Genomic DNA, 21,631 nt, shown 5'->3' on the forward strand with positions numbered 1-21,631 from the left:
GTAACTTTTGTCCGGCGACACGGTCCTCTGGCATGCTTGAAAAATCATGGCCAAATTAAGTTTCAATTGATGGCAGAAGTTTTTCATGGAAGATCCAGCTCTCAAATTATATCATTGGACAGAACTGTGACGAAGCTCCATCTGCTTTTACCTCCATGGTATTTTCAAATGCAGTCATGAAAGCTTTTACATTTCAAACATAAACTCGTTCTACACTGTGACAGCTGTCCCTACTGTCACACAGTGACAGAATTGGTAATGGTTTTCTGTTCTTCCTTAATATTACTTTGCATATTGATTAGTGAGTAGTTTAGATTTGTATCTTTAAAATTGTTTTCATTAGTCTGACTCCTTAGTTAACTATTTGCTGTGCCCCCATTTAGTTAACTTTATGTGTCAGTTCTTAAATGCAACAAATTAATTTCTTTTTTTTGAGTTACCAGTTTCCTCTGGACCTGTTGCTGAAAATCATAGAGATGAGCTCCAGCTCATTGATGTCCATATATGGCTGTCAAACTTCCTCAGCGGGCCGTTCCATTTGTTCACCAGGGGAAGGGGAAATTTGGTCTTTAGTTTAATTTGACCATTTATTTAATGTTTCTTCTTTTTGAAAGTTAGTTCAATTCTAATATTTATTTAATTTACAGATTTAGTAATATGCTTACCAGTATTTATTTAGGTTCTTGTGTGTTTAATTACCCCCTTGTGTGTGTTAATGGTCTGATCAGCCACTATTTAAGTTCCCCTCATGTCTTGTTTGTGAGGTCAGTTTGTGCTTGAGTTTGTTGTGTTACTACCTGAGTTGTACTTTGTTATGTTGACCTCAGTTTGGGCCCAATTTATCATTTTTGAATTAATTTTGGGTTTTTTTTGTAATAAATTAAGATTATATTTTGAAATTTCTTTAACGTCTCTCTGGCTGGTCTATGCAAAACCTTCACATACACTTATGTCCATTCTTTTTAATAAACTACAATAAAGATGTGCGATACTGCACATATTTTGGTATTAATCCAATACCAAGTACATACAGCGTATCGCCGATACAAATGCTGATACCGATACTTTTCATTTAAGTTTGATCATCAAACTTCTGACCTTCAAATGTTTTTGTGTCCTTTCTTTTGAATGATTTTGTTCAAACCTTGGACAGAATTTGGACAAAGTGAAAAAGTGTCTACATAGTTTATTATTTTGATGTTTTTCCTAATTAAACAAAGTGTGTGCGGGGGGAAATAGCATTTGAGAGCAAATCAAAAGAAAATTCTTCTTGAGGTCGAGTTGTGAAACTACAAAACAAACATTTCAAGAGGAACTCGCAGACAGTGATACTAATCTGGCGTGATATTATCAATATTTTGGATTGATTCCGGCCACCACTAACACACAACAGTTTTTTGGTCAAGTAAGAAGTGGAATTTCCTTGGAAATCACAATGTTTATTTACTGTACAGTATGTCATAATTCAGATGTAACTTGGTAAAACATAAATCTGTGCTCAGTTTCAGTGATGTCACCAACAACAGTTTGTGAGGTTCTAATTTGTGTTCGTAAATATCTCCCTTTCTAATATGGCGGCGGCGTTGACGTAGTCACACATCCCGGCTGGGCGAAATACGCATGCCTGAACTGAATAAGCGGTTTTTTGTGTGAAAGCGACCAATTTAAATCCGACATCTGTTTAATGATTAAGCTTTTATTGCCTTTTTACGTCAGTCTGAGATGTTTTAGGAGATTAACGATTTATCTGCGAGGACGGGATTAACCAGGCAGTTCAGTCCGTCAGGAAACTGCAAAGTGTCGGATTAACAGTGTTTTGCAGATTTATATATAGGCATACTCAGTTGTGCTTTCAGCCGGGATGTTCAGTGTGCTTCCCAGAGCAGCTGGCTCTGCCCTGAGGCAGACTCGGCTGCTGTTTGCCCGCACAGAACCCCGCATGGCGCTGCAGCTCCGCTGTGCAGCTTCTGCGACTCTCCGCTTGCTCGAAGACTGCCTCGGTGAGTTTAACAACAGCCGCTCCTTTTAGTGCACATCATCTTCCATAATGAACTCGTGCAATCTGCATGTGGAACCGCCAGAGGTCAGCTACGGAGGGACGCCGATGCGTTTCAACTACGTGTGGCTGCGGGACCACTGCCGCTCAGCGTCCTCTTACAACTCCGCAACCCACCAGAGGAGCCTGGACACCGGGAGCATAGAGCTCACTCTGCGCCCTGAGAGCTCCGCGGTGGAAGACGGTCAGCTCGTCCTCACCTGTGAGTCAGCTGTGAAACCTGAGTGAGGTTAAACACAGTACAACCCCGTTGGACTGCGTTTATTAAGAAGAGTTTTCCCAATTGAATTTGCTCTCATGCCCATCTAGTACAGCCGTACTTAGAAATAATCTGCTTTCACACTGTAATGCTTCACAGTATAGCAGAACAATTTACTATAATTTAAAGCATATCTGCTGTTTTATAAAATAGGGAACATGCATTTGGAGCATAAAATAACAACAACTCTTTATTTCAGCAGGATAAACTGGGGTTAAGATTGGATCCTATGGGAAGATACGCCAGTACTTACAGTATATGACGATCTTTCAGTGACGTGCGGTGAGGTTCATAGCTGGTGAGGCACTGACGTCATCAGAATCAGATTTGCAAATAGATGCATAGATTGACAGCAGTTTACAGGTTATGTTTCACTTCTGCATCCTTACACATACAAACTGTAGCTCACAAAACACACATTTCCTTAAAAAACAAAACAAAATAAATGTACTGTCTTACCTGCTTCGATTGAAAGTCCACTTGAGAAAACTTTTTTAGTGTTGTAATGTAGTCATCCATGTCGAAAGTCGGGATAAGCGAGAGGAAAAAAAATCACTATCTCTATTATAATCTATCGCTGCACTTGACTTGCTTCCCGAATCGTTTAGCCTAGCTCGCTGTCACTTACTCGGCAGTTGAGGAGTGAACAAGACGAACGTCTGGGATCTTGAGCGCCCCCTGCCATGAGGCAAGAGAACTGCCTGCCTCACCTCGAACCTGTTCTCTGCCGTTTATAATCGCTCATTACACGAAACACGTTACACAAACACGGTTGGTGACAAAAAGCACTGTACATTATATACATAAGCTAAATTATTGGAAATAAGTTCACATATTAAATTTGTTTAAACCATTTTATTGACGCCGTACAGCAACAGGCTCTCTCCGCTTAGCAGCCAGCGCAGAGCCAGGGGTTGCGCAATCCAAGGTGAGGCAGAGCTCGCTGCTGCCTCACCGGCATCGCTTCCAAGCATTTGAATGGGAAAATAAGAAAATTCAGCGATTTTGAACAAATAAAAATCGAAATTGGTGAAGCTACATGAAAAATAAATATTTTTTAGTACAAACCACCGGATGAATATAACAATTTAAATTACTTTATGATTATATATTTTCTTTCTTTCCATGATGGCTGGTGAGGCACTGCCTCACCTGCCTCCCCTGACCGCACGTCACTGCGATCTTTACCCTTTGTCTCCATAAAGTGACAGACAATATATTGCTTTATTGTCAGGTGACACCAAGAATCCTTTAGCTTTTACGATTTTTTAAATAAAACAATTGGTTTTCATGTGTTGATTTTTTTTTTCCAACAATAACTTGGATGCAAAACAGGCCCAAAAAATGTTGCGAAAGATGTAAACTAAGAGAAATTAGCTGCATGGAATTTAGAAAAAACACACTTCCCTCATTCTATAATAAAATTGGTAAGAAGTTAGCAGGTCAAGAATGAATATGTTTTAGATGGGCTAAACATTTATTTTGCGTCCAGATTATCTGATACCGTATTGAGACGAACGAGTAATAGTCTGGTCACCATAACTGGCATCTCAGAAAGACGTTTTTCTTCTTCTTCGGCCGTTGAAACCTACTATAATAAACAGCTTAATTGTTCTAATGATGACTTCTATCTAATTAAACTTCTGTGTGTGAGTAGCATGTTTATTTTAATATCTAAATTAATAAAATGCAAAGTGATAATATTGTCATTCTTAACATGTAATTCTCACAGTAATTAGCCTGGTCATTCCTCATTAACCCCTCACATTAGTTAATGTGTGGAGTTTGAATGTTCTCCCTGTGCTTCCTCCCACATTTAATTGGTGTCTGAAATAAATTGCCCCTTGGTTTGTTTGTCTTATGTGTCTCTGTGGTTGATTTTTAGGCCTTGACTGACGTAGATAAAACTGGCTTCACATGTCAGTACAGTAAGTATCGGCCGGTGTTATGCCCAGAAATGCATGCCTGCCGAGAATTGCATCCCCTGTCGCGGGAGCGCGCATCGCTCTAAACTCTCGTATATTGATGAGAAAACGGACTGAAATATGACCGAAGAGGACATTTTTGAAGATATTCGTAACATTATCACGTTTCTTAATCATGTAAGACATAAAACGGTGGGTTTTATTTCGCAGATTAATTGAAATAAATACGGTTTTTATAGCTTTATTGAAACATCTGAGTCGAACGTTTTTCAGTCAGCGTCTGATGAAAATGGTCTCCGCAGATGGCTTGAAATTCCCCGATTTTTCTTTTGACACAATGGCTTAAAGCATTACAAAACAGAAGCCCGTTGTGTAGAATATTTTATATCACCCTTTACTGTCTAGTCTATTAATGTAGGGGGGATGATTTTAATTTCTGAGCCTGCCAATATTTGTATCCCCTGTCTATTGTCCTGTTGATATGAAACTTTACAGAAGTAGCTCAGAGAACAAGTGTCATTACGTAGAAAAGGTAAAATCCCTCTTAACTCTGTATTTCTCCATTTTAGCAGGGGATGCATTTTACGGCAAAGCCTATTATTAGCCTGCCACAATATGCATGCCCCCTCTATTTTCCTCAAATATTATCCTATTGATATGAAACTTATACCAGCAGTTCATAGAACAAGTGTGATTATGTAGAAAAGTTATTCCACTCTTAACTCTTTATTTCTCCATTTAACCAGGGGATGCATTTTACGGCAAGGCCTATCATTAGCCTGCCAAAATATGCATGCCCCCTCTATTTTCCTCAAATATTATCCTATTGATATGAAATTCATACCAGCAGTTCATACAACTACTCTGATTATGTAGAAAAAGTTATTTCACTCTAAACTCTTTATTTATCCAAGTTAGCAGGGGATGCATTTTTTGGCAATATGGATGTCGAGCCTGCCAAAAATATGCATGCCCTACCTATTTTCCTCAAATTTTATCCTATTGCTATGAAATTCATACCAGAAGTTCATACAACTACTCTATTTATGTAGAAAAAGCTATTTCACTCTAAACTCTTTATTTATCCAAGTTAGCAGGGGATGCATTTTTTGGCAATATGGATGTCGAGCCTGCCAAAATATGCATGCCCTACCTATTTTCCTCAAATTTTATCTTATTGATTTAAAACTTATATCAGCAGTTCATAGAACAAGTGTGATTTTGTAGAAAAAGTTATTTCACTCTAAACTCTTTATTTATCCAAGTTAGCAGGGGATGCATTTTTTGGCAATATGGATGTCGAGCCTGCCAAAATATGCATGCCCTATCTATTTTCCTCAAATTTTATCCTATTGCTATGAAATTCATACCAGCAGTTCATACAACTACTCTGATTATGTAGAAAAAGTTATTTCACTCTAAACTCTTTATTTATCCAAGTTAGCAGGGGATGCATTTTTTGGAAAACCTATTATTAGTCTGCCAAAATCTCCATGCCCTACCTATTTTCCTCAAATTTTATCCTATTGCTATGAAATTCATACCAAAAGTTCATACAACTACTCTATTTATGTAGAAAAAGCTATTTCACTCTAAACTCTTTATTTATCCAAGTTAGCAGGGGATGCATTTTGTGGCAATATGGATGTTGAGCCTGCCAAAATATGCATGCCCTATCTATTTTCCTCAAATATTATCTTATTGATTTAAAACTTATATCAGCAGTTCATAGAACAAGTGTGATTTTGTAGAAAAAGTTATTCCACTCATAACTCTGTATTTCTCCATTTTAGCAGGGGATGCATTTTTTGGCAAAGCCTATTATTAGCCTGCCAAAATATGCATGCCCCCTCTATTTTTCTCAAATATTGTCCTATTGATATAAAACTTATACCAGCAGTTCATAGAACAAGTGTGATTATGTAGAAAAAGTTATTCCACTCTTAACTCTTTATTTCTCCATTTTAGCAGGGGATGCATTTTACGGCAAGGCCTATCATTAGCCTGCCAAAATATGCATGCCCCCTCTATTTTCCTCAAATGTCATCCTATTGATATGACATTCATACCAGTAGCTAAGAGGATAAGTGTAATTATGTAGAAAAGGTAAAATCCCTCTTGACTCTTTATTTTTTCAAGCTAGGAGGGGGATGCATTTTTTGGCAATATCGAATTTGAGCCTGCCGATATTTGCATGCCATACCTATTTTCCCCAAATATCATCCTATTGATATAAAACTCATACCAGCAGTTAAGGGAACAAATGTGATTATGTAGAAAATGTTATTTCTTTATTATCGCTATTGCAAGGATACTGAAGGAAATAAATCTGACAATGCATCTTTGCTAAATGTAAAGCATACACAAACCATTTTTATTTTGGTTTAACATAAAAATTAAATCACTTTTTTTCATTAATTTCAACAAAAGAATATTCATAACAAAAATTTTTGGAAAACCAATTAAGTCAACAAAAATTATGTCACATGTTTAAACTGAAAATCCACTGAACTGCAGTCATTAACGAATTAGATTGGTACAAACATAAAATCTATAAACACATTGCACAGCAGTAGTCTGTGTCGGTTTGTGGGACCTTAATGCAGCCTTGATGGTACCACCAGTTGCATCTGTCACATGTGATCTGTAAATAAATAATACAAAATGGTCAAATAACAACATAAAGAATGTTTTTTTTAGTTCCTTATCTGTTTACTGAAGGTGATATTGGGTTTTGCCAACATAAAGCTTCTTCTTAATTATCAATATATGATTGGTAGAACTTTATTTGAGGAGATGACAGCATGTTCCTGACATGTATGGAGGTAAAAAAAAATTCTAGGACCACAAGCATCTGTGTTTAATGTTTTACGACTGTACTTAAAAAAAAAAAAAACTTAAGCTACTTCCCACTTACCTGCCTTGGGTGTTTATTTATTTTATTATGATTTATTTTTGTATATCTACATACTTTGCAACTATTTTAAGGATGGTATATGGTTTGCTTGAATTGATTTTTCACTGCATTACATTGTTGTCTTACCCACATGTGATCTTCTGTGTCCTCACTGCCACAGTGTCTGCAGAGTCTCCACTGACTCTACAGAAAAACAAACCGCATCTTTAAATCAATGTTATAAAATAATCTTAATGGTATTTTTTTTTTCTTTTAAATAATTCCATTTGTTAGTGTTCTTTTGAAAGTGGAACAATAATCCTCTGTGTAGATCTCAGTCGTCTAATCATCCCTTTTTGATAATGTCTGGTCTCATAAACAAATACAAGTAATAGAAACTGTACATCATATTGGCATATTAGGCAGGCGCACATGGTGTCTGTCTATTCATGAATTGAAACACACATGTATTTAAGGTATTTCTGGGGTTTATGGTAAAAGAAAGCATCACTTAGTGTTTACCTTTTTATAATTTTCTCCAACTTAAGCCACTGAAAGTATAAAAATGGCATTCAGAAAATTTTAATGTCTACATATATATGTGTATACATCTTGTGAAATTTGTCATTTTGTAAATGTTAATTTTATGAAAATACAGTAATGAATATAATGGTTCACATAATACATCTCATTCCAGTTTTGTACTTTCACAAACTGCAAGTCCTTTTGCTTATTAAGTTACATTAAAGCTACTCAAGAAAAGTGTAATTGTATCCTAGAACAATTTTAAGTTTGTTGATTATGTTTTTTGCCTCAACAGTTATTGGGCTGTGTTATGTGTAATTTATTTATTAGAGATCAAGGCCAGGTGTATTGAAATGTTCTTCACTAATTGAATTTGACATAAACACTAACATGATTGTACTTCACACATCTGCAAAGTTCAATATTTTAATATTTCTAATTAGATAAAATAGCTGACCTAACACAATTTTTTTGTGCGTGCATGATTTTACACACAACATAGTATCCCACACACATAGGAACTGAATAAAAAATATGTCAAAAGATACCTGATTCTGAGAGAAGTGTGGAAGACATGTTGAGTCTCATGGTATTAACAGCTTCTGCTGCTGATGGAAAGTTCAGGTCCTTGTTTTCCAGTATGCACTCTGCAAACTGTAAAGGCAAATATATTTTTTTCAAAAAAGAAAGAAGAGTAACAGCGGACTCATTACAAATACAAAATATTTGTCAAAGTATTAGATTGTCATATAGAGGTCATGACATTTATGAATAATTTAACATTTTTGCTATACTTATTTCAGACTCTTTCCATTGTCATTAAAATAAATCAACCATGTAATAAAGCAATATAATTCATAAACTACATTATATTTCAGGCAGAAATGCACAGTTTAAGTTGTTAAGCCAAAGCTGTTCATCATCTTAAAAGTTCTACTCCTACAAAATAGCATTAGATTAATGGCAATGTGATTATTAGAAAACCACTTTCATATTAATCTTTTTTTCACAACATCAAAAACGTAAACAAGCATGTATACCAATATATTGATATATAATTCTATCTATCTTCAGACATAGATAGATATACATGTATGTGGAAAGAGACAGAACAGTACACATAAAGGTTATATAAATTGATTTGTAAACAGACAATGTTCTACATTACATAAGAAATATAAGTAATCATAGTCAAGTATATACAGTACAAACCAAAAGTTTGGACACACAGTTGTGTCCAAACTTTTGGTCTGTACTGTATATATATATATATATATACTGTATATAAAAACATAAAACCACGGCTGCCCAAATCACGGCAGAATTAAATGTGCACCTCAACTCTCCTGTTTCCACCAAAACTGTCCGTCGGGAGCACCACAGGGTCAATATACACGGCCGGGCTGCTATAGCCAAACCTTTGGTCACTCGTGCCAATGCCAAACGTCGGTTTCAATGGTGCAAGAAGCGCAAATCTTGGGCTGTGGACAATATGAAACATGTATTGTTCTCTGATGAGTCCACCTTTACTGTTTTCCCCACATCCGGGAGAGTTACAGTGTGGAGAAGCCCCAAAGAAGCGTACCACCCAGACTGTTGCATGCCCAGAGTGAAGCATGGGGGTGGATCAGTGATGGTTTGGGCTGCCATATCATGGCATTCCCTTGGCCCCATACTTGTGCTAGATGGGCGCGTCACTGCCAAGGACTACCGAACCATTCTGGAGGACCATGTGCATCCATGTATATATATACACTGCTCAAAGAAATAAAGGGAACACTCAAATAACACATCCTAGATCTGAATGAAAGAAATATTCTCATTGAATACTTTGTTCTGTACAAAGTTCCATTTGCACAACAGCAGGTGAAATTGATTGTCAATCAGTGTTGCTTCCTAAGTGGACAGTTTGATTTCACAGAAGTTTGATTTACTTGGAGATATATTGTGTTGTTTAAGTGTTCCCTTTATTTTTGAGCAGTATATATATACTGGTATATATATATATATATATATATATATATATATATATATTTAAACAGCACTTACTTTAAGCGCAAACACACCACATGAAACCACATCTTGCTGGATGGCATGTTATACTGTTTCACATTTCCACATTGACACTTTCATCCCTTTGCTTCTCATAAATGTCCTTGTTGAGAGGATAAAATGTTAAATTAACATTCTAGTTATCCAATTATGACATTTTTTATTATAATAAACAATAATTGTTCTTGTTTTTCTCACCTTGTTACTTCCAAGCACCTCTTCACATCTTTTTGGGACTCTCCAAGTGAGTTAAGGAAACCTATTGTTATGAATATTCTTTTGTTGAAATTAATGAAAAAAAGTGATTTAATTTTTATGTTAAACCAAAATAAAAATGGTTTGTGTATGCTTTACATTTAGCAAAGATGCATTGTCAGATTTATTTCCTTCAGTATCCTTGCAATAGCGATAATAAAGAAATAACATTTTCTACATAATCACATTTGTTCCCTTAACTGCTGGTATGAGTTTTATATCAATAGGATGATATTTGGGGAAAATAAGTATGGCATGCAAATATCGGCAGGCTCAAATTCGATATTGCCAAAAAATGCATCCCCCTCCTAGCTTGAAAAAATAAAGAGTCAAGAGGGATTTTACCTTTTCTACATAATTACACTTATCCTCTTAGCTACTGGTATGAATGTCATATCAATAGGATGACATTTGAGGAAAATAGAGGGGGCATGCATATTTTGGCAGGCTAATGATAGGCCTTGCCGTAAAATGCATCCCCTGCTAAAATGGAGAAATAAAGAGTTAAGAGTGGAATAACTTTTTCTACATAATCACACTTGTTCTATGAACTGCTGGTATAAGTTTTATATCAATAGGACAATATTTGAGAAAAATAGAGGGGGCATGCATATTTTGGCAGGCTAATAATAGGCTTTGCCAAAAAATGCATCCCCTGCTAAAATGGAGAAATACAGAGTTATGAGTGGAATAACTTTTTCTACAAAATCACACTTGTTCTATGAACTGCTGATATAAGTTTTAAATCAATAAGATAATATTTGAGGAAAATAGATAGGGCATGCATATTTTGGCAGGCTCAACATCCATATTGCCACAAAATGCATCCCCTGCTAACTTGGATAAATAAAGAGTTTAGAGTGAAATAGCTTTTTCTACATAAATAGAGTAGTTGTATGAACTTTTGGTATGAATTTCATAGCAATAGGATAAAATTTGAGGAAAATAGGTAGGGCATGGAGATTTTGGCAGACTAATAATAGGTTTTCCAAAAAATGCATCCCCTGCTAACTTGGATAAATAAAGAGTTTAGAGTGAAATAACTTTTTCTACATAATCAGAGTAGTTGTATGAACTGCTGGTATGAATTTCATAGCAATAGGATAAAATTTGAGGAAAATAGATAGGGCATGCATATTTTGGCAGGCTCGACATCCATATTGCCAAAAAATGCATCCCCTGCTAACTTGGATAAATAAAGAGTTTAGAGTGAAATAACTTTTTCTACAAAATCACACTTGTTCTATGAACTGCTGATATAAGTTTTAAATCAATAAGATAAAATTTGAGGAAAATAGGTAGGGCATGCATATTTTGGCAGGCTCGACATCCATATTGCCAAAAAATGCATCCCCTGCTAACTTGGATAAATAAAGAGTTTAGAGTGAAATAGCTTTTTCTACATAAATAGAGTAGTTGTATGAACTTCTGGTATGAATTTCATAGCAATAGGATAAAATTTGAGGAAAATAGGTAGGGCATGCATATTTTTGGCAGGCTCGACATCCATATTGCCAAAAAATGCATCCCCTGCTAACTTGGATAAATAAAGAGTTTAGAGTGAAATAACTTTTTCTACATAATCAGAGTAGTTGTATGAACTGCTGGTATGAATTTCATAGCAATAGGATAAAATTTGAGGAAAATAGATAGGGCATGCATATTTTGGCAGGCTAATGATAGGCCTTGCCGTAAAATGCATCCCCTGGTTAAATGGAGAAATAAAGAGTTAAGAGTGGAATAACTTTTCTACATAATCACACTTGTTCTATGAACTGCTGGTATAAGTTTTATATCAATAGGACAATATTTGAGAAAAATAGAGGGGGCATGCATATTTTGGCAGGCTAATAATAGGCTTTGCCAAAAAATGCATCCCCTGCTAAAATGGAGAAATACAGAGTTATGAGTGGAATAACTTTTTCTACATAATCACACTTGTTCTATGAATTGCTGGTATAAGTTTCATATCAGTAGGACAATATTTGAGAAAAATAGAGGGGGCATGCATATTTTGGCAGGCTAATAATAGGCTTTGCCAAAAAATGCATCCCCTGCTAAAATGGAGAAATACAGAGTTATGAGTGGAATAACTTTTTCTACAAAATCACACTTGTTCTATGAACTGCTGATATAAGTTTTAAATCAATAAGATAATATTTGAGGAAAATAGATAGGGCATGCATATTTTGGCAGGCTCAACATCCATATTGCCACAAAATGCATCCCCTGCTAACTTGGATAAATAAAGAGTTTAGAGTGAAATAACTTTTTCTACATAATCAGAGTAGTTGTATGAACTGCTGGTATGAATTTCATAGCAATAGGATAAAATTTGAGGAAAATAGATAGGGCATGCATATTTTGGCAGGCTCAACATCCATATTGCCAAAAAATGCATCCCCTGCTAACTTGGATAAATAAAGAGTTTAGAGTGAAATAACTTTTTCTACAAAATCACACTTGTTCTATGAACTGCTGATATAAGTTTTAAATCAATAAGATAATATTTGAGGAAAATAGATAGGGCATGCATATTTTGGCAGGCTCAACATCCATATTGCCAAAAAATGCATCCCCTGCTAACTTGGATAAATAAAGAGTTTAGAGTGAAATAACTTTTTCTACATAATCAGAGTAGTTGTATGAACTGCTGGTATGAATTTCATAGCAATAGGATAAAATTTGAGGAAAATAGGTAGGGCATGCATATTTTGGCAGGCTCGACATCCATATTGCCAAAAAATGCATCCCCTGCTAACTTGGATAAATAAAGAGTTTAGAGTGAAATAACTTTTTCTACAAAATCACACTTGTTCTATGAACTGCTGATATAAGTTTTAAATCAATAAGATAATATTTGAGGAAAATAGATAGGGCATGCATATTTTGGCAGGGTTGACATCCATATTGCCACAAAATGCATCCCCTGCTAACTTGGATAAATAAAGAGTTTAGAGTGAAATAACTTTTTCTACAAAATCACACTTGTTCTATGAACTGCTGATATAAGTTTTAAATCAATAAGATAATATTTGAGGAAAATAGATAGGGCATGCATATTTTGGCAGGCTCAACATCCATATTGCCAAAAAATGCATCCCCTGCTAACTTGGATAAATAAAGAGTTTAGAGTGAAATAACTTTTTCTACATAATCAGAGTAGTTGTATGAACTGCTGGTATGAATTTCATAGCAATAGGATAAAATTTGAGGAAAATAGGTAGGGCATGCATATTTTGGCAGGCTCGACATCCATATTGCCAAAAAAATGCTTCCCCTGGTAACATGGAGAAATAAAGAATTAAAGAGGGATTTCACCTTTTCTACATAATCAGAGATGTTCTATGAATTACTGGTATGGGTTTTATATCGATAGGATAATATTTGAAGAACATGGAGAGGCCATGCATATTTTGGCAGGCTAATAATAGGCTTTGCTGTACATGCATCCCCTGCTTACATGGAGAAATAAAGAGTCAAGAGTGAAATTACTTTTTCTATACAATCACACTTGTTTTATGAACTGCTGGTATACATTTTGTATCAGTAGAATTATATTTGTGGAAAATATATAAGGCCTACATGTATTGGCAAGGTAATAATTTGCTATGCCAGAAAATGCATCCCTCTGCTAACTTGAAGAAATGAAGAGTTAAGAGGGACTTCACCTTTTCTACGTAATGACACTTATTCTCTGTGCAACTGCTATACGTTTCATATCAACAATAGACAGGGGATACAAATATTGGCAGGCTCAGTCATTAAAATGCATCCCCTCTACATTAATATGCTAGACAGTTAAGCATGATATAAAATGTTCTACATAATGGGCCTCTGTTTTGTAATACTTTAAGCTAATATGATGTTAAAAGAAAAATCGGGAAATTTCAAACCAAATGCGGAGAGCATTTTCTTCAGACACGGACTGAAAAACGTTCGACTCATTTGTCTCAATACATGTGTAAAAACCGTATTTATTTCAATTAATCTGCGATATAAAACCCACCGTTTTAAGGCTGACATGTTTAAGAAACGTGATATTGTTACGAATATCTTTAAAAGTTTCGTCTTCGGTCATATTTCAGTCCGTTTCCTCATTAAAATGCGAGAGTTTAGAGCGATGCGCGCTCCCGCGACAGGGGATGCAATTCTCGGCAGGCATGCATTTCTGGGCATAACACCGGCCACCGATCTCCCTAAATGATGGGCATTGTTCCGACATGATTTTTATTTCCAGACCTATATTTCTTTAAAACACATGTTTAGACTAGGGGTTGAACGACTACATATTTTTTAAGGTCGACTACATCATGATAATAGTCGAGTCGATGTCGACTAGTCGCGGTGACGTCATAGTGACGTAAGCGCAAAAACCCTTCACAACTACTTGGAGGCTTTATTAGCTATTTTCACGGCAAATATTGACCCCCCTCCGCCCCACCGCCCCCCCCCACACACACACTCTCCCCTTCTTCTGCTTTTACTAAGTCTATTATGGAGATTCTTCGTGAGCAGCGGGGAAAAGTTTGTTGCACAAAGTCGGGTCTGACTTTTTTTTTCTAAACACCGGCTGATGCTGATGATCTCTGGATAGTTACTATAGGAGTCAAACTATCACACTGACTACATGGTGCTTTTGGAACATCACAAGCCAAACTTGTTATGAACGGATCCCGTTTGGTTACAGCTGAATTCAACGAAACCACCTGCTTCTCCTCCGCCCGATGCGCGGCAGGAAGCTCTGCTGACTCAGCAGATTGAACGATTTAAGATATTTTCTAGTCAACGTCAACATGATAAAAGTCGAGTCGATGTCGAGTTGACTAGTCATTGTGACGTCATAGCAACGCAAGACGCAAAGCTTTGGAGTAACGTACAGGCTTTATTACCCGTTTTCACGGAAAAATGCGGCATTTACACAGAACAGCAACAAGTGAAACAACAAAACATCGGGATAGTTTATGATAAATAATAAGTTGCTGGGAAACCAACATTCAAAAGGAAACGCACATCTTTTAGATGGCATGTAAAAACAATAAAAAGAGGTGGCGCGGGGGCGGGTAAATAAAGTTCACTCGCTGTCAATATTCTTTTCGCTAAGAGTTCGCTAAGAGCACATTGTCATACAAGGACCCAGTAATTTCTACCTGTTTGACAAGATGCGGGCTTGTCCTGTTTTGAAGACGCCATTTTGTAGCCAGTGTTCTGTCAGATCAGCTGTCAGAGTTTCATACACTTCTGACAGCTGATCTGATGACACTTCTAAGCATGAAGTGTCATTCTTAGCACGAACTCACGGCTATATATAAGTCAGACAAGTACACACTGTCATTACCAACTACAGGCTTTTATTTAATCAGCAGCTGTCATTACCACAGATCTTTATTTAATCAGCAACATAACATCATAATGTATTAGTTAGATCGTCGTAACAAAGACACTCTCGAGCCGGCTAAGTGACATCCTTAGCGGGAAGGGGGCGAGTTTTAGACGGCTCGTGTTTTGTAGTGGACTGCAGCTGCAACTCCACCTCCTTTTAAAAACACTGTAAAACCACAAATATGCATCCATCTACATATCATTTAAACTAATGTATTAACTTATTTTTCTTGTGTCTTGTGACGTATACTGTGCTGTCAGATCAGCACAGGCTGTCACCACCGGCACTCACATGACTGCGACTAGTCCACATGAAATGTAAAAACTCGCGAGACGTCCTAGAGTCGACTAGTCGACTAGTCGACTAATTGGTTCAACCCCTAGTTTAGACAAATACATTCCCTGGAATCATCTTAAGACCAAACAATGGGATTGGATCTGCCGTAGTGTTAGTATGCATCAAAACTTACGTGAAGTGACAATGAGGAGGTGGTCGCCTCGAGACAGACGATGTTGATGTACATGCTCTTATAAAGGCGTACAGAATAATGTGGCGCTTCATGTTAGCTGTTCAAGGTCAGCTGCGCGTGTTGATTCACGAGCGCCGCTTCTGACACCTTCATTTCAGTAAAAGCTCAATCTTCTAAACCCATGTAGGTAGGGCTTGAGAAAAGGGACGATCACAAAAGAAAGTCCTTCAAATACAAACCAAATAAGAAACAAACTTCAGTTTAGTTCAGAAGTGATTGTAATGTCGCTCTGCTTTTAGGGCCTGGTGGCCACGTGTCAAAGTTCAGCCTCAGTTGGTTGGCTGAGAACAGCTATGAAGGAAGGAAGACGGTCATGGAGCAGCCGTGCGTCCTGTGGAACGCTAACATCTACCAAAACGCTTGCATATCAGCAGCCAAATGGGACAAGTTCATGAGCTGCGACAGCGAGTTGAAGAAATTCCTTCAGAACTACCTCTGGTATGGAATTGCCTTTGTGGACGACGTTCCGGCGACAGTGGAAGCCACTGAGGAAGTCATCAGGAGAGTCAGTCTGATCAGGTAGCACTTTTTTTTTGTTTCGGATTGTTTTGTTTCTAGTGCAGCTATATTCGTCATAGATTGCATTACCACGTGAGCAACATTAACTGACCACCTGATCTCTTTTTTTGTGTGATTCTTCAAAGAGAGACTATTTATGGGAGAATGTGGAGTTTTACATCCGATTTTTCCAGAGGCGACACTGCTTACAGTCAACTGGCCCTGGACCGTCACACTGACACTTCTTACTTTCAGGAGCCATGTGGGTAGGTACAGTAGAATATGCCAATCGTTTTCAAGCTTTTCCAGACTCTGGGAACTTTGTACGCAAGACTCTGACTCATATCAGGTAGATCCCTTGCCCCATTGGGCCTTTATGTAGAATAAGCTGTTGTTTTATAACTAAGAAGTGTTGGCCGCTGTTGCAGAATTCAGGTGTTTCATTGTCTCCGACACGAGGGTACTGGAGGGAAGACGCTGCTGGTGGATGGATTCTATGCTGCGGAGAAGCTCCGCCAGCACTTCCCAGAGAACTTCGAGCTGCTGTGCCGCGTCCCCATCAGGCACGAGTACATTGAAAACACAGAAAATCACCAAAACCACATGATGGGCATTGGCCCCGTGCTCAACGTCTACCCTTGGAACAATGAACTCTACATGATCCGGTAGGCTGATGTTGAAATCCGATAGATTTTGGGCCATAGATATTGATCAGTAATGCTAACTGTTTGCTGTCCTAACGACTCCAGATATAACAACTATGACCGGTCAGTGATGAACACGATCCCCCACGACACCATCCGACGATGGTATGTAGCACATCGAGAGCTCACCACAGAGCTACGGCGGCCCGAGAACGAGCTGTGGGTGAAACTCACTCCAGGGAAGGTAAGTAAGTTTAATCAAGAATGTGAAAGCTGCGTGACTGAAGTTCAAAGCTTAAATGTAACGTAGATATCCTCTTTCTCTTGTCTCCTAAGGTGATTTTTATTGACAACTGGAGGGTCCTACATGGGAGGGAATCTTTCACCGGCTTGAGGCAGCTTTGTGGATGTTATCTGACCCGAGACGACGTCCTCAGTGCTGCACGCCGCTTTGGACTACAAGCCTAAACATACAGATTCTGTCATTTCAGTGCCTTAATCGTCTGCCTCTGTAACACAGATTTCATCACGTTGGACTCGGAGTCCCCTCAGTCCAGGAGGATGTTCTGCTTTGCTCATATACATTTTGTAATATTGCTTGTTTTTAAAGATTTTTTTTCAGAATTTTATTTCACCTGAAAAATATTCTCAGGTGATAATTTGAGCAGTGCCGTGTGAGAAGCTCAACGTTTTTGGGATATTGTCTTAGAACCTAATCCTTAAGATTTTCCATTACCTGACCTGTGTTGTTCTAGCTGACCTCTGAGGCCTTCAGAAAACGTATAGATTCACACTGAGATTAAATAAAAAAACACACAAATGGACTTTTGGTGACCTCTGAAGGCAATTGACTGCGCTGAATTCTGTGTATCAGAGTAAATATGAAGTATGACATTCTTCATATTTTTCCTATCTCTGAAAGAACTTTATTAAATAAAAAACAAATGAAATGTGTTGTAGTAATATCATAAAATGTGGAAAAGTTGAAAGGATATAAATATTTTGTTCTTGTAGTGATTGACCTATAGCCTGACCCCTACAGTAAATACTGAGCATACTACATGGGCAAGCTTGACATAATTAAGTGGATCAGTAAGTCATTTTACAGTAATCATGTTAGTGAAGTTTATTTATTCTAATTAAACCAGACACTTTTCTATCAGTAGAAAGATCCAGAGATTTTTCTAAATGTTTAGAAACTGAATGAAAGAAAATTTGATGCGGTGTACTTACAGTGCCTTGCTAAAGTATTCATACCCCTTACACTTGCTCCAGTTTGGTTTTGTGGAAGGCAAAAGCTTCAGTGTAGTTTATTGGGATTCTCTCAGATAGACCAAAACAAAGCTGTGCATATTTGTGAGACTGAGGAAAAAAATATGGATGATTTTCAATATTTTTTTAACAAATTAAAATCACAAAACTGCGGCATGCATTTGTATTTAGCCTCCTTTACTCTGGTTACGTGCAGAAATCACCAAATCAGTTATTTTATTAGTACTTTTGGGTTCTCAATATGGCTCCCTGATGATAAATATAAGTACCGGTATATATCTAAAAGGAGTTGCAGGAATTTCAAGATGTCCTGCAACATGAAGTCTTAGGAGGAGAATATTAGAGATTCACATTAATCAGGGCCTGGGACATTTGTGTCTACGTCAGTATGAGTTGGATGGAAAAGTAGTAAATGTAATAGAAAGCTAATAGAAAATGAAGATGATGAGTTTCATCATTTGAAGGTCCTTCCAGTTGTTCTCAGTGGACCCTTTCTCTTCAGCAAGGAGGTTGCTAAATGTAGTTGCTATAGAAACCTTACCCAAAGAATCTGTGGCTCCCTCTAGTGGAAAAAGTGTTTATCTTCCACTTTTTAGGCTAAAGTCTTAATAATAAAATGACATAAGATATATATGTCTATAGTCTGAACCTGTGCACACACTCTAAAGAAACAAGAGTGACTGTGCAAGGAAAACAATGTTGCGTGTGAAGAATCTGGTTGCCAGTGGAAGTCACCAAACACAAAAGGCTGATTTTAGTCATTGTAATATAAATACACACACATACAATTCTAATCAGAATTCTCTGTACACTCATCCTGACCATGACTAGTCTGTTCATTTTGGACAGCTCTCTTTTACAGGTGAAATTATTATTCAACTATAATAAGCTTTAAAAACAACAACAAACTAATCACATTTTAATTAATTTACTCTGGATTCTATCCTGTTTTTTTGTTGTTGTTTTGTTTTCTGTTTTTGCAGCCATCAGCAAGTTTCTGGTATAATTCCGGTTGGAAATTTCACTCTAACTCTTAACTAAATGAATTTGTATGATTCGTTTGAATTTGTTGGCCTCTACATGGTTAGCAGCCTTTAAGCATAATCTGTGCATTTTCAGTTTCTACAGTTTACTGAGCATACTACATGGGCAAGCTTGACAGGGGGAGCTTAAGCAAGCTTAAGCTGAGGGGGAGAGTTTGAAGGCGGCTGCATTTCTTTTTCGCTCCATCCACTTTTGAAATGAACCGGTATAATTGGCAGACCTTCAGCATGACACAGCCACCACCATGCTTGACTGTTGGCACAGTGTTCTAAGGCTTGAAAGCCTCCATGCAGTTAGAATGTGTATGTGGGCAAACGTCAGCTGTGCTTAATGTTCACCATATTCCAGATCCTGGAGGGCAGGATTAAGACTGCGGGAGTTGCTGGGTTGTCTGTTGACCATCCAAACCGATATCCTTAAAACGCTGAGAAATTTATTGTCGAACAGAAAAATGATCCCTTAATACACATGAAATATGATTTTAAAGTTGATAAAGTGGGCCAGCACTATATATATATTTTTAAATTATTGACCTCAGATAAAAGCTTTAAAGCCAGTGCTGTGCCAGAAAGCAGTCATTTTAAAGGAGCTATTCTGCCAGCTGCTTTTTAATTGGCCACATAAGCTCTTGCTGAAAATCGAAATCGCTATAAAAAATGTCATCAAATAACATTTGCCGTGCAAATACATATTAGACAGCACATTTTGTTGTTGAAGTTCAGTTGCATAACTGACAATGGTTCAAATGCATCAAAGTGTAGTTCAACAGCCAAACAGTAATAAGCAATGAATTTCTCTGACAGACCGTAAGTCTAATGTAATGTAATGCAAAGGCTTAAAACGTGCAGATTCAGAAATAATTTATCAATATCTGTGAATGTATTTATCTTCTTCTTCTTGTGTGTCCTTTTCACTTCAGGTGCCTTCGATACAGCGAGTGTCGGGCCCACACCTCACTGATTTTGACCTGAGTGAACAAATCACGAAGCAGAGGTGTGTACAAAAAAAAAACCCATAAAAAAAACAAATGTGTAAGGATCCCCTGTTCTGTCTGTGTGAGTTGCTGAGACAAAACCTGTGAGGTGGGTTCAAATGCAGGATGTTTTAATCAAGCAAACCCCTTATGAATGACCAATCTATGTGCATTTCATGTGTAAATCAGTCATTATTAATCTCAAAATGTAACCTTACAACTCTGCCAGTGAACTGAAAGCAACTGTACACTCCCACAAAAATTTTTATTAAAGCCTATCTTACTTTACTTTCACCTGCTTTTCATTTTCAGATAACAGATCGATGATTTTGCCGGAAATGGATATCCACGTTTGTTATTCATGATATGCCGCTCATTATCTGACATATCATCATAATTGCATGCAAGAGTACGTGGGTGAAACCATGTAAATCAGCACTATGCATATTTACAGCGTGCACGCTTGAACTGGCCCCCTCCGAATGGGCCGTCGCTCCGCATCGTTTACATGCAGCAGACATGGATATGTATTCTGTATGCGGTACAAAGATGCAGTCACAGTCCTCTTCTAATTTCCACTGACAATGAGGAGACTGCTGTGGTATCCATGGAAACTACAGAGGATACGGAGGCCTGCCCACCAAGTTGTCCTGGTAACTGGGTGAATGAGACGATTCTGGCTGAATGTAATTCCCGGTATTCAGGGCCAGTAGTTTTGATAAGTTTGGTAATGTGACAAACACAGAAAGGAGAATACAAATCACTGAAACAGTTGTGTAAATGTGTGTGGGGGTGTGTGTGGGGGTGTGGGTGTGTGTTTATGTATTTCAATAACAGCTAAATCATTAGCAAATTGCTTACAAGCCGTTGTCTGCAGTCATTCTCTGAATGAATGTGGTCCAGTAGCAAAAACCACATCTTTTTTTCTTGTCCCCGATGTGACTGTGTATAACATTCACTGGCAAAACTGCAAATGAATGTGATTAATTTTTCAACATGTTTATTATATTCCATCATTGTTTTTAAATTACCTAGCTTCTTGCAAGTGGGGAAGTGTACAAACAGCAACGAGACATCGATGAAACACAGAGCACAGATAAACAGAAAAATGAAAACTTGCCTTGCTGGATTTAGCTCATCAAGGACATTAGTCATGATATTGGTCTGGGGTCGTCCAATCAAAAAAAGCTCTCATGGATGTAGTCTCCATCGTCACCTGCTTAAATGTTCCTTTTGAAAGTGACCCACAAAGTGTTCCAGCTGCAATCTGGGACGTACAGTGTCAATCTTTTCTGAGAAATAGCAATGGATCCAGGAATG

General features: G+C 37.4%; 1 protein-coding gene and 1 long non-coding RNA gene across 3 annotated transcripts; one reads left to right on the forward strand and one right to left on the reverse strand.

Moving 5' to 3' along the window:
- Positions 1 to 1,358: 1,358 nt before the first annotated feature.
- tmlhe (trimethyllysine hydroxylase, epsilon) lies at positions 1,359 to 20,599 on the forward strand. 2 transcript variants are annotated; one of them, XM_028030650.1, is made up of 7 exons: positions 1,359 to 2,000; positions 2,082 to 2,258; positions 16,120 to 16,399; positions 16,525 to 16,644; positions 16,807 to 17,043; positions 17,128 to 17,266; positions 20,258 to 20,599. In XM_028030650.1, exons 1-7 carry the CDS (start codon positions 1,862 to 1,864, stop codon positions 20,354 to 20,356), a joined length of 1,191 nt encoding a protein of 396 aa, XP_027886451.1. In that variant the 5' UTR covers positions 1,359 to 1,861; the 3' UTR covers positions 20,357 to 20,599. The 2 variants fall into 2 exon arrangements, with proteins under 2 accessions (XP_027886451.1, XP_027886450.1); XM_028030649.1 differs by lacking the exon at positions 20,258 to 20,599 and adding an exon at positions 17,359 to 17,972 and having other exon boundaries at positions 1,447 to 2,000.
- Positions 6,660 to 9,748, reverse strand: LOC114152710 (uncharacterized). The gene is made up of 3 exons (XR_003597207.1): positions 9,711 to 9,748; positions 8,210 to 8,315; positions 6,660 to 7,340 (listed from the first exon to the last, which is right to left on the reverse strand). It is a non-coding gene; the product is annotated as an uncharacterized LOC114152710 (long non-coding RNA).
- Positions 20,600 to 21,631: the final 1,032 nt, after the last annotated feature.

This window comes from Xiphophorus couchianus, chromosome 11 (assembly GCF_001444195.1).
Source record: "Xiphophorus couchianus chromosome 11, X_couchianus-1.0, whole genome shotgun sequence".
Lineage (NCBI taxonomy): Eukaryota > Metazoa > Chordata > Actinopteri > Cyprinodontiformes > Poeciliidae > Xiphophorus > Xiphophorus couchianus.